This window comes from Poromitra crassiceps (genome assembly GCF_964638095.1).
Source record: "Poromitra crassiceps genome assembly, chromosome: 18".
In the NCBI taxonomy this organism is placed as follows: domain Eukaryota; kingdom Metazoa; phylum Chordata; class Actinopteri; order Beryciformes; family Melamphaidae; genus Poromitra; species Poromitra crassiceps.
In genome coordinates this window covers 7713206-7732404 of record NC_139636.1, presented here as the reverse complement: position 1 = coordinate 7732404, position 19199 = coordinate 7713206, and the positions used below count along the sequence as shown (strand labels likewise).

General features: G+C 42.3%; 1 protein-coding gene across 1 annotated transcript; it reads left to right on the top strand.

Moving 5' to 3' along the window:
- Positions 1–247: 247 nt before the first annotated feature.
- LOC310792498 (anillin-like) lies at positions 248–18956 on the top strand (the record flags this gene model as incomplete). The annotated part of the gene is made up of 22 exons (XM_083654175.1): positions 248–332; positions 476–643; positions 1775–1870; positions 2085–2266; positions 2944–3036; positions 5726–5792; positions 8980–9275; positions 10510–10604; positions 11157–11286; positions 12088–12223; positions 12322–12510; positions 13274–13400; positions 13673–13721; positions 13881–13934; positions 14021–14053; positions 14156–14177; positions 14386–14495; positions 16158–16211; positions 16754–16840; positions 17295–17402; positions 17601–17749; positions 17858–18956. 22 exons carry the CDS (start codon positions 248–250, stop codon positions 18021–18023), a joined length of 2496 nt encoding a protein of 831 aa, XP_083510301.1. The 3' UTR covers positions 18024–18956.
- Between the last annotated feature and the right edge of the window lie 243 nt (positions 18957–19199).

The following is a 19199-nucleotide window of genomic DNA, read 5'->3' as shown; positions in this document are numbered from 1 at the left end:
AGTTTTAGGTGTGTCAGTTGTCAACTGTTGTTTTTTCTGTATGGCTTTTGATTTTTTACTAAATACTCTGTATTATAAATAAATAGCCATTATCATGACACATGCAGATGGCTTTGATACTTATGAGTGGTTGTTTGTATGTATCTTTGGTAATTGGTGAACTTGAGCATATTCCACAGTTCTGGATAACAGTGACAGCTGAACACCTAAAATACATACACTTATGTTTCTCTGTTCATAGCTCAATATGGAACCTGGAGATGGCGATGGTAACTTGAAAAGACAGAGAGCTCCTCTGTCGGATTCAGAAGAGAATCTGCCCTCGACCCCAGGTGTGTGTGTGTGTTAGCGAGAGAGCACATACACTTTTGTGCATGAATTCAGTGTATCTATACACATACTCAACAGTCATCTGGATTATTCACAGTTGTGACTCCTGTCTTGTCACTGTACGTCTTTCCATCTTATATCTCAGAGAGGAATGAGGGGCAAAAGCGGCGGCGCATTGAGAGAGCCGATCAGGAGAACCGTAGTCCTCAACCATCCACCTCTGGCCGCTCGGTGGAGCTGCAGATGAAGCCTGACACACCGGCTCTCCCCTCCATCAGGTCCCGGGTCCAGCAGCTCACCCAGAGGCGAGAGGGTAAGAAGGGCTTTACTACTGAAGCAGGCTCAGGTTTTTATTTTTATTTTTATTTTTTAGCCTTTATTTAAACGGGTAAACAATTTACCTGTTTCTGCTAACGCTAGGTACCACTTTATGGGTAGTTGTGGCTCTTTTAAGTCCTACTTAAAATAAATAAATACAAATAAAACGTCAGATAAAGGGAGGAAAGGGACTTTTTTGGATTAACTGGACTAACTATCATGCACAGATTTCTTTTTGTCAATGTGGCCCCTGAGTAAGGCAAGGTTGCATACCACTGCCCTAGGCCTAGAACAAAAAGGTAGATAAGAAAAAATGACTCATTCATTCCTGATGAAGGTTCCTTGACCATGTTGCAATCAAGTATGATGCAAGTGTAGACAGTGTGTGTGGGATCATATGATCATCTACAGTCTACTGTAGGTCTAAAACCACAGAGCTGAGTGATGACCTACTGTAACTCCCTGATGCATCACTGGTTAACACTGGGGAGGAGCAGGCAACAGCAGATTAATGCAAATCAGCTAGCACCAGCCAGCTAGCACCAGCTAGGCGTTAGCTGGAGACGCACCACCGACACGGATCATCACTGTGGACCCCCAATCTTGAGTGTACCGAGTAAGGGGTCGAAACACTGGATGTTTCTTGACTGGACACAAGGATGGCGTTGGCTGAGGATGTCGAATGGTGTAGCAGCTTAAACCTGATGCTGTTATATCATACAACTAACATAATGTCGTCCAAATGTTTTAGAAGTAATGCTTTTATTGAAAGAATGAATTTTTTTTCTTATTTTTTTAAGTGGTAGGCTAAGGCTAGTAGCCTACAGAACAGAGCAGAGGTGAAGTATGGCGACGATACATGCCAGATGTGGGATAAAACTAGAATTGCCCCCAAGCACCACAGCTGCACCAACTTACAGAGAAAACACTGGCATTTTATTTATATATGCATATGTTTAGGTTTGTTTTTTTCCTAAAGTTATTTGTGTTGGATTACATACAGTACATGTAACATAAGATCCATTGTCAAGGTGTTGAGGAATGTGTTGAGCCGGTGAGACTGAGTGCCACAAATAGCTGTCTGTTGACTGAGACTGTGTGTGACAGCAGAGGCGTGTTATTTCAGGAGGAGCTGATCCGGTCCAGAGGTGCCTGTCAGATCCTGGGACAGACAGCCCATCAGCCATCATCCAGGACAGGGCCTTCAGAGAGCATCTTCTCAGTGAGGATGGATGGATGGTCTCTCTCTCTCTCTCTCTCTCTCTCTCTCTCTTTCTCTCTCTCTCTCTCTCTCTCTCTCTCTCTCTCTCTCTCTCTCTCATGATTAGACTCACATAGATTTTTTGCTAGTGGTAATATTGTCTCATACACGATAACCCATTTTAGCGTGATAGCAGCTTGATATCTGAGAGACTACTCCATCTTTGTTCTTGCAGGAGAGGGAGAGTTTGATCAGCGAGTGGCGCGCTTCAAAGTCCCCATCTTTCTGGCTAGCCCCGCCCCCACACCGGGTCCTCCCAACTCTCCACGCACCCTCTCCAACTTTGTGTCGGGCGTCCAGGAGAAACTCCAGGCCAGTGAGACGCCCAGCTCCAAGCAAGCTGCCCGCATCCGCCAGGTTGGTTGGTCAACTCACCAGAGAGCAGATCTGTGGCTTGATATTACAGGTGCACCAATATATTATCTGTGACTAGAAAGCCGTGTACAAAGGGTGGAGACTCTGGAGAGGATGTGCGATGGGCGCACTAGTCGGGTGACTTAGATTAATCTTTTGTCAGGGTTTGTACAAAGTCTTGAAATTTTGGATTTTCACCATGTTTTCAATGTTAGAAATATGCTTGAATTTTAATATACTCTTCGAAAAGTGCTTCATTTTCAACATAAACTGGTGTTTCATCAACGCAATCACTAATGTAAACCAAAAATCGTTTCATACCTGAAATGAGATGATCCTGTTGTCATATTTATTGTCATTCCTGGCATCTCAGACGAGACAGAGCGGACCGCGGACGGAGAGGACTGGAGCTGGATTCACTGACACATTTTTCTGTTCAGCTCCGCTCCGCTCCACGTCATGAGGCCAACCATCTGCTCTCATTGCTCTGAAAGTGCTTGAAAGGGCTTGATTTTTACTGTTCAAAAAGCAGTACGAACCCTGTTTTGGGCTTCTCACATTCCTCTATGGTGTGTTGTGTTTCTTCAGACATGCTGCTCATACTCAAATGTTGAAGTCATTCCGTTCTCAAGATTCCCGCTGAGTTTCTGTCTGATGTCTTGTATGTTTCCACCAATCAGGAACGGGAGCTGGAGTTGCGGCAGTTGCACGCCCAACCAATCAGGGAGAATGCCTGGCTGAAGAGGAGCAACTCTGACCCGTCATTGGCTGAGGTTTGTTACTTTGTCATCTTACCGGTTTTGCTTGTCAAACATTCAAATGTGCTCATCCAGGTAGTGCAGTGGTAGATTCCCTGCCTACCAACACGAGACCTACAATTGGCCATGTCAGCGGGTGGGAAGCCAGATTAAGGGGTATGTGTCCTGGTCGCTGCACTAGTGCCTCCTCTGGCCAGTTGGGGAATAGCGTGATCCTCCCACACGTTATGTCCTGCTGGTGAAACGCCTCTCTGTCAGGTGAAAAGAAGTGACTGCACATGTATCGGAGGAAGCATGTGCTGAGTCTACAACTCTCCCCAGATCTGCCGAGGGGGTGGAGCAATGTCCAGGACAGCAGGGGAATTGGCCAAGTACAATTGGGCATAAAATGGGAGAAAACATCCCTAAAAACTTGATAAAAAAAAACAACAACATTCAAATGTGTATGTGCCATGACTGTCAGTTAATTCTTGATGTACTTGGTTTTAAATAGTTTAGAAATCGGTTTGCTTGATTTTCCTTGCTTTTAATACAGGATAGAGTCTAGACCAGGATGCCCACTGTAGGGCTGTCACTTTTTATTCGAAATTCGAATTTAACTTCGAATGTGGGGGAGGAGGGGCATGTTCAAATGTAATTTGTTTATTTATTTTTAATTAACCAACTGCTGCTTGCTGGTAATGTTAATCCCATGTCAGAAAAAGTCTCCAGATTTGTTGCGTTAGTCTCTTCTGAGAAAGATTGTCTCCAGGGTCTGAAAAGTTGTGTCGAGTTGGATGCAGCCAAGTTTGTGAGGCAGTGTTGTGACTGTGAGCGTCCAAGCTAACACAGCAGCAGAGAGGAGCTGACTGACTGGATCATGAGGACAGCTGAGGATTTTTTTTTAAATATTCTTAAAATATTTTACATTATATTTTATATATATTTATACGATGTAACCGGCAGGCGCGGACTGCATATTTGGGCACGTCGGGCCGATGCCCGGTGGCCTGGCCTGCAAAAAAAAAAAAAAAAAACTTTGAATGTATTCGAACATTTTGCGGGCAATTCGAAGTTCGTTCAAACTTTATTTTGGGAAAAAGTGACAGACCTAGCCCACTGCTTCGTTAAAAACCTTTACAGTTTTGAATATGTATTAATACTGATACAACAATAAGTGACTGTAGTGATAGAATACCAGACCTATGTGAAACGAAATTATTTTATTCATTTAGTTGGCTCGCCTTTCGCACATGACAGGCATGGCCTTTTCTCCCTCATGACTACATTATCACAGTAAAAATATACAAATGAGATGTGTTTCCATCAGTGTTGTTTTCACACTCACTTGAGTTTTTTATCTGTAAAGAAATGATAAATGAATGGCATGGAAAATCATTTGTCCAATAAGTGGTGTAGCAACATTTGTCTGTATGGCATTGGCCACCAAGACCTCCCATAAATGCCATGCTTGCTGTCAAATCTTTGTATAAAGCGTGTGTTGGTGTCGAATATTTGGGACATTCAGGAAGCCATTTTATTCACTATAAGCCAGTTGATGTATCCAAGTAATTTTAGTTTTTGTTACATTTACAATTACAAATGTGGCTAAAATTGTACGTGAGAGTACGATGGAAGAATATATTATACAAAACATGTATTATTTTGTTTTGTATCTAAATGTGGGTCATCATAAGAAGATAAAAATTGTTCCCCACATTTTGTGGTGAGATTGAAATCAAAATGAGAAAAAGAAGAATTGAGTAAGTTGCTGCGATAGACTGATTGATACATCAGCCTGTGTGATTAGCAGGCGAGGCCCCCTCCTGGCCCTTGGCTCTCCTCCTCCTGGGTTGCTCCTCGATCTAGGAGGATCTGGCCTCCCTTACAGCCCTGGGATGTGAGTCTCCTGCCAGATAGCTCGACACGCTCTGGTCACTTTGTGCTGTTACACACAGTCAACACTTGGTGGTGCCACTGGACATGGGCAATATTGCTTTCAGCGGGAGTAGGAATTGGCAGAAGATCTAGTTGGATGACAGATTTACGTCATGGCCCCAGTTTTCCTTTTAGAGGAGCAAGGTCACTTCTTAAGTTGTGCACCTATTTAGTGTAAGGGCTAATGTCCACCAGCTCTGGAACAGAGTGGCTCCGGTACGGCTGTGAACAGACCCACACTCGTGTCATCTGTCAGATGTATGCGGGATCTGACAAAAATAGAACCGGTCAGGTGCGTAATTTGTCTGTATCGCCCTGTATCTATTAACATGGGCGAGAGTCTGTTCCGGCAGTTTGACCGGATCCACACGGAACCGGAACGCATCTGGTGTACATTACACATTGGGTGAATGTAGGCACATTGTAAAGCGCTTTGGATAATAGCGCTATATAAATGCAGTCCATTTACCATTTACATTAGTCATAAGTCTGTGTTGTGATTTTGGGTCAGTGGGTTTGTCACTGAAGACTAAGGTTTATCTTTTCTGTGTAATGATGAACCGTGAATGTCTTGTTTGGTGTGTCAAAGTGGGGTCACTAGCGGTGCCAGTGTGCCACACATTGTCACTGGCTGGGTGATGGGTCACTTCACAGAGGAGAGTGTTGCAAATGCATGTGTTGTCAGTTGTCACATACTGTTACATGTCTGTTACATTTGTGTCTGTTTTTCAGTCCTAGTTCTTTCCAACCTATTTTTCAGTCCTGGTGCTAATAGTGTTGCTTCCAGCAGGTAGATGGCAGTTTCATTGAAGCTTCCACATCTGGTGCAGAGAAACTGCAGGAGAATGTGACAGGTAATACATTTTGACTGCATAGCACAAGTCACTTTTACACTGCATTAGAACAGTATTTTAATCCCCTTACTGTAAATCATTGAAACCAGTGTTCAGAGACAGATGCTAAGGGACACTTTCCCCAGACTGTATAAGTTAAGCCAGGTCCGGACCACCTAGAATTGTTAAGTCACGGACAGTGTTGGGGTAACGTGTTACATAGTAAGTTAACGCAGAGTAATCAGAGTACGTTTTTGTGGCAACGAGTTACTTAACGCGTTAGTTTAGCATTTTATCGGTCGCTTTCTTACTTTATGCTCAAACTTACATTTTCCTACTTTTATTTTTCTTTCAAAGGTTAAGTGTTTAGTGCAAATTAAAGTACCGTAGGCCTATAAATTAGGTTTGATAGTGAAAGCTATGTCCATACCCTTTTTTCCCCATCAGTTCAAAGTACGGTAATTCTGCACTTTATTGTTTGTGTTCATTCTGAAAGCGAGTGGTAAGCCTCAACCTCACCCCACCATCCTGCTGTATAGTCTGCTTTAACATCATGTAGCATGATACTAATGTTTACCTGCACATTTGAATTGAAAGCTCTTGTGAGCGTTACCTGCTGTTTATTTTGAGACCAGACCAGATCAGTTAACACTTCCCTTTGCAATCTGACGAGTTAACTGTGGAGCCAGGTAACTGAAAGCTACATTGATATTTTCTATAACAGTAGATTGTTACTTAATGAGGATTTCTATCGATACAATAAGACTATTCAATTTAATTCAATTTATTGTTGTCCACAATGTGGAAATTTGTCTTTGGCTTCACAGGTTTGCTTGCACACATGAGAAGTACAGTACACAGACACAGTACAGGAAATGATAGGGTACATAATACAACATAGAACAAGACAACAGCACATTACAGACAGCGATAACGGACATGGTTCTGATGTGGATGAGTCTGACGTTTATGAATTTAGCAGATTTATTGCGTTTGGTATGAAAGATTTTTTATAGATGTTCTTGGTTGCTGCAGGAACTCTATAGCGTCGTCCCGAGGGCAGTTTTGTGAACTCATTAAAAAGGGGATGTACAGGGTCACACACAATTTGTCTGGCTTTTCGTGCCACCCGTGTTTTATAAATACATCCAAGTTGTTCTAGTGATGATGACATCAGCAGAATACACATTTTAAAGGCATGGTAACTTAACTAGTTATTTAGGGTAAAATAACTTTCTCAGAAGTAACTTTCCCTAAAACTGGTCACGGAGTAAAAATACCTGTGGAGTGTATGTGATTCTGATACCTGTTGGAGCACACAATCACTGGCCATTTAGCCCGGCTTTGCTCAGAGTAGACATGCAGCCTCTCTCAGCAGAGAGTTTTCATAGTCCACTTCCCTGGCTGATTCCAACTACGCTCAACGGATGGAGCTCTCCATGGTGCTGAACCTGTGTTCACTCATTTTGGCCACTAATTAGCCATTTCCTTTACCATTTTTACCATACCAAACTACCAGAGAACTTCTTCTCAGAATCCTATATTGTGGATTGTAATCCCTTTTGAGACCTCCTGGTGTGTTAAAATTGACAGATAACAAAACTCAGTTACCTGCTGTTGAGTCTGGAGCTCAGTTTCCTGGTGTTGAGATGTGTGACTGACTTTTCAACAGGTGAAAATACACCTTGTGACTTCACAGCCCTTCATGCTGCTTCTGTACAGCGACAAGGCTCTAATGAAGGGCAGCCGCCCATGGACTGGGAGGAGGTGGAAGCTGAAGGAGAGAGTGCAGAAAGAAAGCAGGAGGCTTCTGTTGGAAAAGAGGAGGATCAGAGTGTATCGGAGGTGCCTCTTGCTGAGGCTCAACGCTTGTTCGAGTCATCTCTTAGTGATGAGTCCAGCATGAAGGAGACTCGAGAGATTTCCAAAGTAATGACAGGGTCAGAAGAACTGCTTTCAGTGGATGAAGAGGTTGATGGTTCTTCATATGCTGAAGAGGAGATTGAGCCGTCAACAGATGAGGAGATGAGGGTGTGGAGATACCCTAACAAGGTGTTGGATGAGGCACAGCCTACCATAGTTGAAGAACAAGACGATAGGTGCGCTGAAGAGGAGCAAGGCCAGTGGGAGTCATCCACAGTTGAAGAAGAGAAAGGAAGCAATGTTGCAGATCACGGTGAACAGTCTGAGGTCCAGGATAGGGAATGTCCTATGCTTAATGTCCATGCTGAGGTTGCTGGATCTCCTGAAAGCCAGGAACTTAAGGAAGACATTACATTACATAAGGAAGACATTACATCGAAAGAGGAATACGTTGAGTCAGAAATCAGCTTCTTAGTTGACTCAGTCGAAAACCAAGAGGCAATGGGGCAATCTATACAGCCTAACTTTAACAGAGACCACGGAGACAGAGAGCTCCTTAAAGGAGATAAAGTGCACACAGGAGACATTCATCTCCCTGCAGTAGAAAAAGGCCAGAAAGACATAGATGGATGCACCACAGACGAGGATCAGCAGTCCAAGGAAAGCCAGACTGTCTACGAGACTGTCTATATAAAAGAAGAAGACATGGGTCTGGAGTTAGACAGGGAACAGTCTCATAATGCAGATGCAGGTCAGGTTATGAGCGAAACACAGACGAGGGATATTGAGCTCCAGAGAAGTGCTGTAGAGATGGCACAGGCTGTGGCAGAGGCTCAGGCCCACCCAGCAGACACTAATAGACATGATGAAGAGCAGACCCTGACCGAGGTCCAGGCATCAGAAGACCGTCAGGAGACAGTAAAAATGGAGCAAGATGTCATGGATGGAGAGCAGGTTAACACAGATGGGCTGAAACATGAAAACCAAACGGAAGAGGCTCACCAGGTAGAGGGCAGAGGAGGCCTAAAGAAAGTCACCTTCATCCTGGAGCCTGAGCTAATCAATGACTCAACCCTCTCTGAGACGAATACCTCCATTGAGTCCAGGGGAGAGACTAGCTGGTCAGGTGAGATGAAGACTTGACTAGAAAGACATAGGCATGAGCACTGTGGCTGGGTGAGGACACCTTGGGGCAGGTGGGACATAAGTGAGTAAATGGTGCACACTGGGTTTACGTTAAACGCGGCACGTCAAGACAGCTACAGTATGTTTGTTGAATCTAGTGTCTTTATTAGTTTCAGAGAGTGACTTTCTGCATATTGTGATGTTCCTCTTCTCTCTACAGAGGCTGAATTGAGCTCCCATGATGAGGCCAATACCGCTGAAATGATTGACCAGATGTTTGGGGAGGTGCTGGAATATGCTGGAATGATGGAGGAAAAGAGACGGCGCGACGAAGACACCGAGGACCGCGACAGTGGCATCGGCACTTGCTCCGTAGACAAGGACAAGATGGACACCGAGTCCGAGAAGGAGAAAAGTGAGGAGGAAGAGGCCAAAGAGGAGGAAGGCTGTGATTTCCCTCCCATTGGGATCCTCTCTCCTCTCAGCAAGTCTGTAGAGGCTGTGGTCACTCCTCTGGTAAGATCATAAATATACGTTTACAAACAAATGTGTTTTTCCACTTAGATACGTTCAGAGTACAACATTATTTGTATTCTTCTGTAGGGATCTGACAATGTCATCAATTCTGCAATACCGCGATAGAAAAAAATGTCTCGATACCTTGGTGGGACTGTGAAATCTATGGTAGATACATGGGTAGATATTACTGGTTATTTCGCTATAGCTGCGTTCTACTAGCTCTCTTTGTCGCAAATTACCGTAAATTTCGGACTATAAGCCGCGGCTTTTTCCCCGTTTTTTGGCCCTGCGGCTTATATAACGGTGCGGCTTATCTATGGATTTTTTCAAAAAAAAAAAAAAAAAAAAAAAACTCTTTTTTAGCACTCTTTCTAACTATAAATCCACTTCTGTTTTAATTTCCTCTCTTGCCCTCTTTTCACCACACCGCGGACACTGTGTGCACTGTAAAAAAAAACACAGGTGGTGTTGTGTTATGTTGTTTTGTTGAAATGTTAATAAATGGGAGCTTCCTCAAACAGCCATCTCTTTCCCAACAATCCCCTCTGTGCATGAACCCTTACATATGGTAATTAAACATTAAAACACAATTAAAAAAAAAAAACATTAAAACACCTGCGGCTTATAGTCCGGTGCGGCTTATATATGTAACAAACAGGCAATTTTGCTCCTGCGGCTTATACTCCGGTGCGGCTTATAGTGCGGAAATTACGGTATATTGTTTTTGTTTGAACAGCAGCAGAGGGTGCAGACAGACAGACTCCTGTCAATAAGCTTAACGACCTGTCACGAATACCTCTGTATCTCTGTTTTGCTGCCATTACGTCTTCACCAAGTGTTGCAACATGCAGCAGTTCCCCCAGTTCATTGTTTTTAAAAGGAAAAACACATTTTATATCAATACAGCAATGCTGTCAGATCAGATTTATAGGACATTTTTTCATTTTTCAAATAATCTTTTTTATATCGTGATAAATATCGCATTGTGGACTGTCTATCGTGATATTATCGTACCATGAGTTTTGGGTATCATTGCATCCCTGTTCTTTTGAGGAAAACCTGGTGAATTCAGGATGTGCAAAGAATATTGTGTCTTTCAGTTCTTCACAAACACATTGTTGCATCTGAGAATCTTTGTGCTGCTTACACTTTAGAAAGACTGTTTTAAGTCTACTTGTGGTTTTATATCTGGATTCTATGGCCTCTAAATGTTCCATCCTCCCACCCACAGCAACTGGCAGTCAGCCAGCAGTCCAATGCTTCCTCTCTGCTCCTGAGTCCAGAAGAGATCACTACCCCTCCTGCCGACTCTGCTCCTCTATACAGGTAGTGACAGCAGCATAGCAATGGTCCTCTATACAGGTAGTTACAGCCAGTGTTGGGGGGTAACTCATTACAAAAGTAACATATTACATACTTTTAGCAGTAACTCAGTAATATAACTTATTACTTATAGGGTTTTAGTAATATTATACCAGTTACTTTGTCAGTAACTCAAGTTACAAATTGATTTTTTATTTTTTTTTTATTCAATAAAGCACATTTAAAAAAGATACAATCATTGGTGTTTTTATGAAAATAACCACTATAGATGACAATAACAAAGGAAAATAATAACATTTAGAATCTTGGATTGTTTACACTGACTTCAAGATGGTTGAAATTATTTTTCGGGATGATTCTGGGGCGGCAATGTCATTCAAAGGCAGGCCAGTCAACCTGAGCATGCAAGACACTATGATGATTGGGAGCTTTACAGACAATAATAAACCCTCAATTTGTGTTTCTACTGTTCAGCATACTTTGAATTTGACTATGACTGTACTTTATTTATACGCTCACCTTTCTCTATTTTGATGTTCTGTTTCTGACCAACAGTATTGATGCTTACCGCACACAAAGACAGAATAAACTTCCCCCAATTCAAAGTGTTACTCCTCGGATTCAGAGGGGAGGCCAAGAGAAGTTCCGCCCTCAAGCCTCGATCAACATCAAGGACAAAATCATGGTGTGTAACATTGGCAACAGTTTCCTTAAGGTGCAACCAGGACTAGACTGAGACAAGTAATATAATATTGTTTATTTATTCATTTAATAAAATGTTACATAATAAGCCTCAAATAAAGACTAAATATGATCAATTATAATAATAATAAAGTAGAAAATATGCCATATAACATGTTTTTTGCACTGATAAAATGGCTTATTGAGCTCTCAAAAATGGCTCATGCAAAATAGGTTAACATTAAAAAACAGCTGATTCAGAGTACTTGAGAGCTGGGTCATCACTGATCCCAAAACTGCAGATACAATGGTCTCTAGTATGTCTGAGAACTCACTGAAATACTGTTGTGCAATACTGTTGTTGAGTTAGCACGTTTGCAGGACAGGATTTGTGCCAAGGCCAAAAGGCCAGTGCCGTGGATTTATCAAAGGCCAAAGTGGCCTTGCCCTAAAAATTACCATGTCAGGCCTGTGTTTGTGTCTGTGGTAGTGCTCAATAATTAAAGAAGGCTAGTTTCAATCTGATTTCAGTTGATAAATTAGTGTTCAGGAGAAAATCTAACCATGTCACCTCACCTCCACTGCAATGGCCTCTGCGCCTGGCCAGGCCAATACACTGCTAATTCAGTCAATTCAAACTGCAACTAGAAACTGCACTTCAATTGAGTGAGCATTCATTATTTCGAAAACTCCGGTTTTTCAGTATTCTAATTGATAAGAAAATAGACTCCCTATAATTAGTCAGAATAAAGGTCCGGGCGGTGGTGTTTTGCCTGACGTCGGGTTTTACCTTGTGGTTGTGTAGGCTCTAAATGAAGAAGCGGGGAAGCTGCAGACGGTGATCACCCAGAGCCTGCAGGCTCTGAGCTGCTGCACTGATGAGGAGCATGGCCGCGGCTCTCTGGAGGAGGCTGAAGCTGAGAAGCTCCTGCTCGTCTCCTGTAGGTCAACCAGTCCATGGATTTAAATCAGGCTCACACTATTTCTTCCTTTTCTGTGTTCCCTTTAATAATCCTTGGGTTTGGTCTCTGTGTGTCAGGTGAGAAGCGCTCTGCCCTGCTGGCAGAGGTGGCCAGACTGAGGGAGGAGAGAATTTCAGAGTCTGAGGAGGCAGCAAGAAGAGATGCGGACTACATTTCCCAGCAGCCCTGCAGAGGGACTGTCAGCATCAGCAAAGTCCAGCTTCCCCTCAAGGTGGAGTTTGTCTGCTCCTCACGCAACTGGACAGGTACTACAATATGGAAATGTCTCTACTTCTGTGTCTTTTACTGGTGTCCAAGAATTAGTGGGCTCAAATCAGTAGGCTAATAAATACTTTGGGTGCCGGTTCAACATACCATGAAAAGTCCAATAGAACTGGGAGCACTCACAGGTCAAGTTTCAAAAGGATTTTAATCCACACAGCAGCAGTATAACAGATGCGTTTCAGCCTGTGGCTTTCCTCAGTGTAACTGTTTCTCAAGATGCTCCACAGATAATCCACAGACCTTGTTATGAGCAGTTTCATGGAGGAACTATTTTCTTTTGACCGAACTACACCCGCTAGCTGCTAGCTAGTTCCTTTGTGAGACTGCAAAAGAAAATAGTTCCTACATGAAACTGCTCACAACAAAGTCTGTGCATTATCTTGACTAACCGGGTCATGATTTCTGGAAAGAGACAATGCAGTTGAGTTTTTCAAATGTATTATTTTGCTGCTTCGAGCACCACAAGCCGAGTGCCATCCACTTCCATTGTATTGGAGAGAAAGCAGACATCTCTGCGGCCGATATCTCCAACACTCAGGCAACTATCCCAAAACGATATAGATGGATAAATAGCACTACTGGTGAGAGGAAAAATATGTAGTTTGGATTTTAGGGTGAGCTGTCCCTTTAAGTTGAATTTTTAGCATTTCATTATTATCAGACACATTGAACACAAATATGGTTGATTGTTTATGTCCATCTCTCCACTTCTTTTTATTTCTAACCCCCCCCCTCCCCCCAAAGGTCGCCCCAGTCATTACTTCTTCGTCCTAATCCGCTACGGGCCTTGCAACATCGTCGCCACCCCGCTGGCCACGGCTGCTGACGCCCAGAACGGAGACACCATCTCCTTCTCCACCTCCATCACTCTGTAAGCAGATTGTCTTCAGCTGCAGCTTGTGGACGTGCAATTCTCCTCATATGACATCAATGCTGTTGTTGTCATGTCTATTTTAATAATTTGCTTCTTTTCATGAGCTTCAAATCAGCAAACTTTCGCAATTCCTAAAACCTTAACTCGTTTGAAATACGAGGTTTTCACTATAGTCATAAGCATGTTCGTTACAGAGATAATTTCGCATAGCAATGTGAATTTATAGAATATAGGATTACATTGTTTTTCTGATATCCCTAATATTTCAGGAAGGATATTCGCTCCAACTTTGAGATTGATGTGGAGGTCTACAGCCTGGTGAGAACATTTCACATGTTTTTTTTTAATTGATTGTACCGTAGTTTACCGGTAGTTATTTCGTCCTTCTGCTAGAGCTGCAGTCAAAACACACAGCACACATGGATTGGAGGTGATGTGTGGATTTGTAATGGTACCTCTGTTTTTCCTGATATCTAGTCCCACACTTCAGGCAACAGCTGCAGTGTGGAACGCACCACCACCAAGTCACGGGTAAATGAGTGATTTCCTGACAAATAGTGAGCAGGTATGGATTTACGAGGTGCAGTCATTGATTTGGGTTGTCTTTACACATTTAGGTCACTCCAAGAAAGCTTCTGAATACTATCAAAGTGAGTATCCCGTTTCATGCCTAGATAAATAGTTGTTTGTGTGGATGCATCTCGCATCTCTCAAGGATGTATTGTCTAAATCTTGTCTTTTGTTTTCAGCAGAGATCAAACAACACAATGACATGTAAGTTGTTTTTTCTTCCGGTCAAGATGTGCTTTAGGATGAGGAGTTTTCCCTGTTAGTTTTCCAGTTCATTAGCTATGTAGATAGCCTATTTTAATTTGATATACGTAATTTGTGTAATGAATGAATGACTGAATAATGGAAAACACTGATCCTACACACATCTGGTTTGTGATGAGCTGTCATTCTGTCTTTTCTCGTCCTCCAGCTGCTACCCTGCCCGCTCTAAACCCCCGTCGCTCCAGCAACTTCTGTCTGGTGGGCTCCCATAAGATCACCCTGGCCTCACTGGGACAGAGCAAGTTCCCTCTGGATAAGGTAGTTTGGCACTGCGCTCTTACCTGGCTGCTGATGATCACACGCTCTCGGCATCCTCGTATGCATTTAAGGAATAACACTGACTTTTTGGCAAGCGTACAATGAAGACATCCAATAATCAATATGCAAATTTAAATTAAACAATCTGATTTTGTAAAATGACACGAGTCATCAGAAAACAATAGAACTTGAAATTAATCTACTAGCTAGCCAAATGCTTCCACAAGCAACATCAGTGAAGTGGAGAAATCAGTCTCCCAACGCAGACAGAGTGACAACTCAAAGGAGGAGTAACATAAAAGTTACTACCACACCACAGGCATTTCAGACATGGTAATTCATCAAGGACCTAATGAAAATGCTATAGTCTCTCAGGCCTTTTTTTAGTACCTCTGATGTCTATGGTTGGTGTTGTGTACAATTGTAGACATGCGGGGCATGTGGACCTCAGACTTGGGGCAAATTTATAGAGCAGGTTCACCTGAACATGTGGAAAAAACTTGCTTGAAAATCGGACAAACGGCTGGAAGTTATGGCCTTTAACGTGAAATCTTTAATTATAGCGCCACCTTCAGGCCGATTCGAAAAATATTTTCTCGACCATCTAGTAACATTGAAACTGCTATTGGGCCAAATGTCATGTCTTCTGCGATGTACCACCTCACGGGAATTTGCATCGAGGCAGAAAAGGAATAATGAATAATAAACCAGTAGAAAAACAAAAGGGTTTCAGCCCCTTCGGGGCTTGAACCTCAACCCATAATAAAATAACTATGTTAGCATTGATAATGAGGGTTCAACAGTTTGTATGGCTACAAAGTGTCTGCTTCTTCTTTTTTTTGCTATCAGTATTTGGTTTCAACTACTGGACTTGTGCCTAGGGAAGCTATCCATTGGTGATAACTATAAGGCTTTGACATCCTCCCTTTGTCTGTTTTGAACCACCTAAGGACTGAGCACCTGCACGCACTACTTTCTTGATTTCAATTGATTTATAACTTACAATTATTACAATTATAACTTACGATTTATAACTTACAATAACAATTTATGTTATGTTTATATATATTTTTTGGTGTGATAGTGTCTTGTAATCCCATGTGGGATGGGCCGGAAATGGCATGACACGGAAATAAAAAAAACTAACTACCGTAACTACAACACTGGGTGTGTAGTACCACCAGGGAAGCATGCTACACATTAGGGCTGTCACTTTTTCCCAAAATTATCCCCTCAAAATGTTCGAATATATTCAAAGTTTTTTGGTTAATTTATTTTATTTTATTTATTATTATTTTGTTTTTACTGCATCCAACTCGAGACAACTTTTCAGACCCTGGAGACAATCTTTCTCTGAAGAGACTAACGCGACAAATCTGGAGACTTTTTCTGACATGGGATTAACATTACCAGCAAGCAGCAGTTGGTTAATTTTGGTTAATAAAAAAAAAAAAAATCTAACAGGTCAATTATACATTCGAACATGCCCTCCTCCCCCACATTCGAAGTTAAATTCGAAAAGTGACAGCCCTACTACACATCCCTTTAACTCCTTTTCTCACAATGTTGTAACTTTCTGCATATGGGTGGGGTCACGGGTGATGTAACATGTCTGTCTGTCTGTCTGTCCCTCCCCGTCTGTGTCTTGCTCTCCCCACTCAGATGAAACTTGAAGGCAAAGTCAGGAGGCTCCTGGGAGATGAGTTTCAGTCAAAGGTTTTCACTCTTTCACAACACTGTCAGCCTGTCACCTCTCACCACATCCCTCTGCTCCTATGGAGCCACTAACTTCTTCTGACTCTTGGCAACATCCATCCGCCCCAGAGTGGAGAGTGTGTGTGTGCTTGGTGTGAATGGGTTTCACCTCATTAGTTCATTCTTTCCATTGTCTTGTTATCTCAGAAGTCATGACGACTTTATGCTGCTGGCTGTAGATGTTCTATAATCAACTGCAGTTATTTGAACAGTAGAGTCATTTCACCTCCAAACTAATGAGTTCCAAATCCAGAATGTGATATGTACTATTAGAACAAAGTGACACACACTGCTAAATGCACATTATGAAGTGTGTGAAAGTTACTAGCTTCTGATGCTGGAATGGTTTGTTTTTGTAGTGATTGAATTTCAGGTAGTCTTCTTCCTCAATAGATCAATAGATGAGTAGCATTTTTGAATGAAAAAAAAAATCCTCTTTTCTGTTGCCTGCTTCACTAAATGTAGCAGTGTGTGACCCTGCTCTTTGCCTCCTCTGACTGCAGGTGCCATTCCTGTCTCCTCTAGAGGGCAACATCTACCTACACCTGGACAGCAAGAGCCACTCCAGTGTCCACCACCAAGGCTTTCTGGTCAGTCACATCTGCTTTTCTCCCAAACACTTTCTACACTGCAAACATGTCCTGCTTAAATAAATAAAAATCCTGCAATGCGATGATTAAGAGCTGTAGGAGCACTGCTGCTGTCCAATATTCCAATAAACACCCAGAGGACCAAACAACCTTTTGACGATCACTCACCATGATGGCAAAAACTAGGAAAATAAGGCCCAAATTGAAAATTACCACAATTATCCCCTAAATTTCTTTCTTTCTTTCTTTCGTCTGCAAAGACTACATTAAATAGAAGAATAAATGCATTTACACTCCAATGGAAGTGCATGTATCCTCTGTCTTTGCTCAACTCCACAGAGTGTGGTAATACCAGACACAATCTATGCCTTTCCTTGTATCATATATCAGAATCTACTTTAGTTTCTGTTGCATTAATCCACCCGTCTCTCTCCCCCCATCATTCTGTCCCCAGACCATGTTTGCGGTGATGAGTGGATTTGGGGTGTGGCATCGACGATTCTTTGTCCTGGAAGGATATCGTATGTACTACTGGAACCACCCCAACGACAGGGAATCCAAGGTACGGCTAGATCAGCATCATCTCAATATCTCAACAGTGGTCACTACTTTTCGACAGGCTTAATATAAGATCTTGGCTTTTTCGTGGCGGTGAGAGGCCATGATGGGCAGGGGATGCAGAATGTGGATGCAAAATGCAGAGATGCTCACACCTCCTCCACTCCTTCCTTTTTCCTTGTCTTTTATTTTGCCCTCCCAGGCAGCAGAGGGCAGCGTCTTTCTGTCCGACTGTCCCAGGCAGAGCGTCAAGCCCGTCAAGAGGGACTCCTGTGCTCGACCCTTCACCTTTGAGCTGGTCAGCAACGTCCAGACAGAGCAGCAGGGCGACAGCCAGGATGCCTTAGCCAAGTGAGTCACTGTAATGCACAAACTACTAAGTGTATTTTCTGATCGCCACAAGGAAAATGTGAAACATGCTCAATGTTTTAGAGTTTTAATTGTGTCTCTGTTGCTCAGGTGCTGGTTCTCAGCCGACACCAAGCAAGAGCGCCTGGACTGGATGGAGAAGCTCAACCAGGTGCTTTTGGACTTTCACACATGGAGCCGAACACTGCCGGCCCACACAGAAACACAGCAGTCTGACGCCTCCAGCAGTGGCAACATGAGGGAAAGCATACTGTAACCATATCACTAAGCTAGTTCCTACCCGCTTTCATACAGCCAGTTAAATAGCTCGTTAGATCCAGCTAACACTTGTTTGATTCCTCAGCTTTTGTTTTTCTGCTGAAATGGCACTGCCCAGTTACCAGTGTAGCTAATTCAGAGCTTCATGTATTTGATTTTGATTTATTTTGGGGCGATACCTATTTGATTGATTATCGCATTATTATTTGTTCTCTGATAATCCAATCATAACTTAAAAGGTATTTATTTTTATGTACTTTTGGATATTGTTAGTTTATGCGATTTTACAGGAATCTGATTTTATTTTATATTTGTTTTTGGCAATCAGTTGCTTTCGCATTTTCTGGGCGATATGAATCGGTCACTCAGTAACTCTGAGATGGAGCTTTCTCTTGTGGCTACAGTATTAGGATAATATACATATCTATACTATTTTGTATTTTGAACTGGAATGGTAAATAAATGTATATAGATACACTACTAATAAATATTGAAGGACAGGAAGATCGTTAACTATGAATCAGTAGTATAAGAATGTATTTGAAGTGCCAGGACACACTACAGTACAAAACAGTGTAGAATGAAGGTGTTAGTGTTGGAATGGGAGTCAGATGTACTGGCTCAGTTTGGTGTCGGTTGTATCATAGGTGTCCAGGGAGGAATTTAGTGCAAGATTTTGTTCGTCACACCGTTATTTCTAAACATTTGACAGAACATACAGTTGAATGCCTGTTTTCTACAGGAATCGTCTACCCAATGGATTCAAAGCATAGGCTTTATGTTATTGCACATTTTTATAAACCTAACTGTATAATATATTGGATGAGAATATTGCTCATGGAAAAGAAGGGATAATCGTCATGCTGCTGCGGCGTATGTAGTTCTACCTGTTCTGTTTCCTGATATTTCCATCTGTCTGTCATTTTGTTCTGAATGTTATTCATGTGAACTCTCCTATGCACTTCACTGAAGGTTCCAATAAATAATAAATAAGAGAAATAGAATGGCTTAATAAAATATATATATATACATACATACTGTCACTCTAGTAAACCTGATATATTTGATCGATCCTGACTGTTGGGATTTCTTTAGACCAATACCGAATTTATAGGAGGAAAATTCACCGATTACAGATATGGTGGCCGCCTACCAATTGTCTGGGAACTATTTT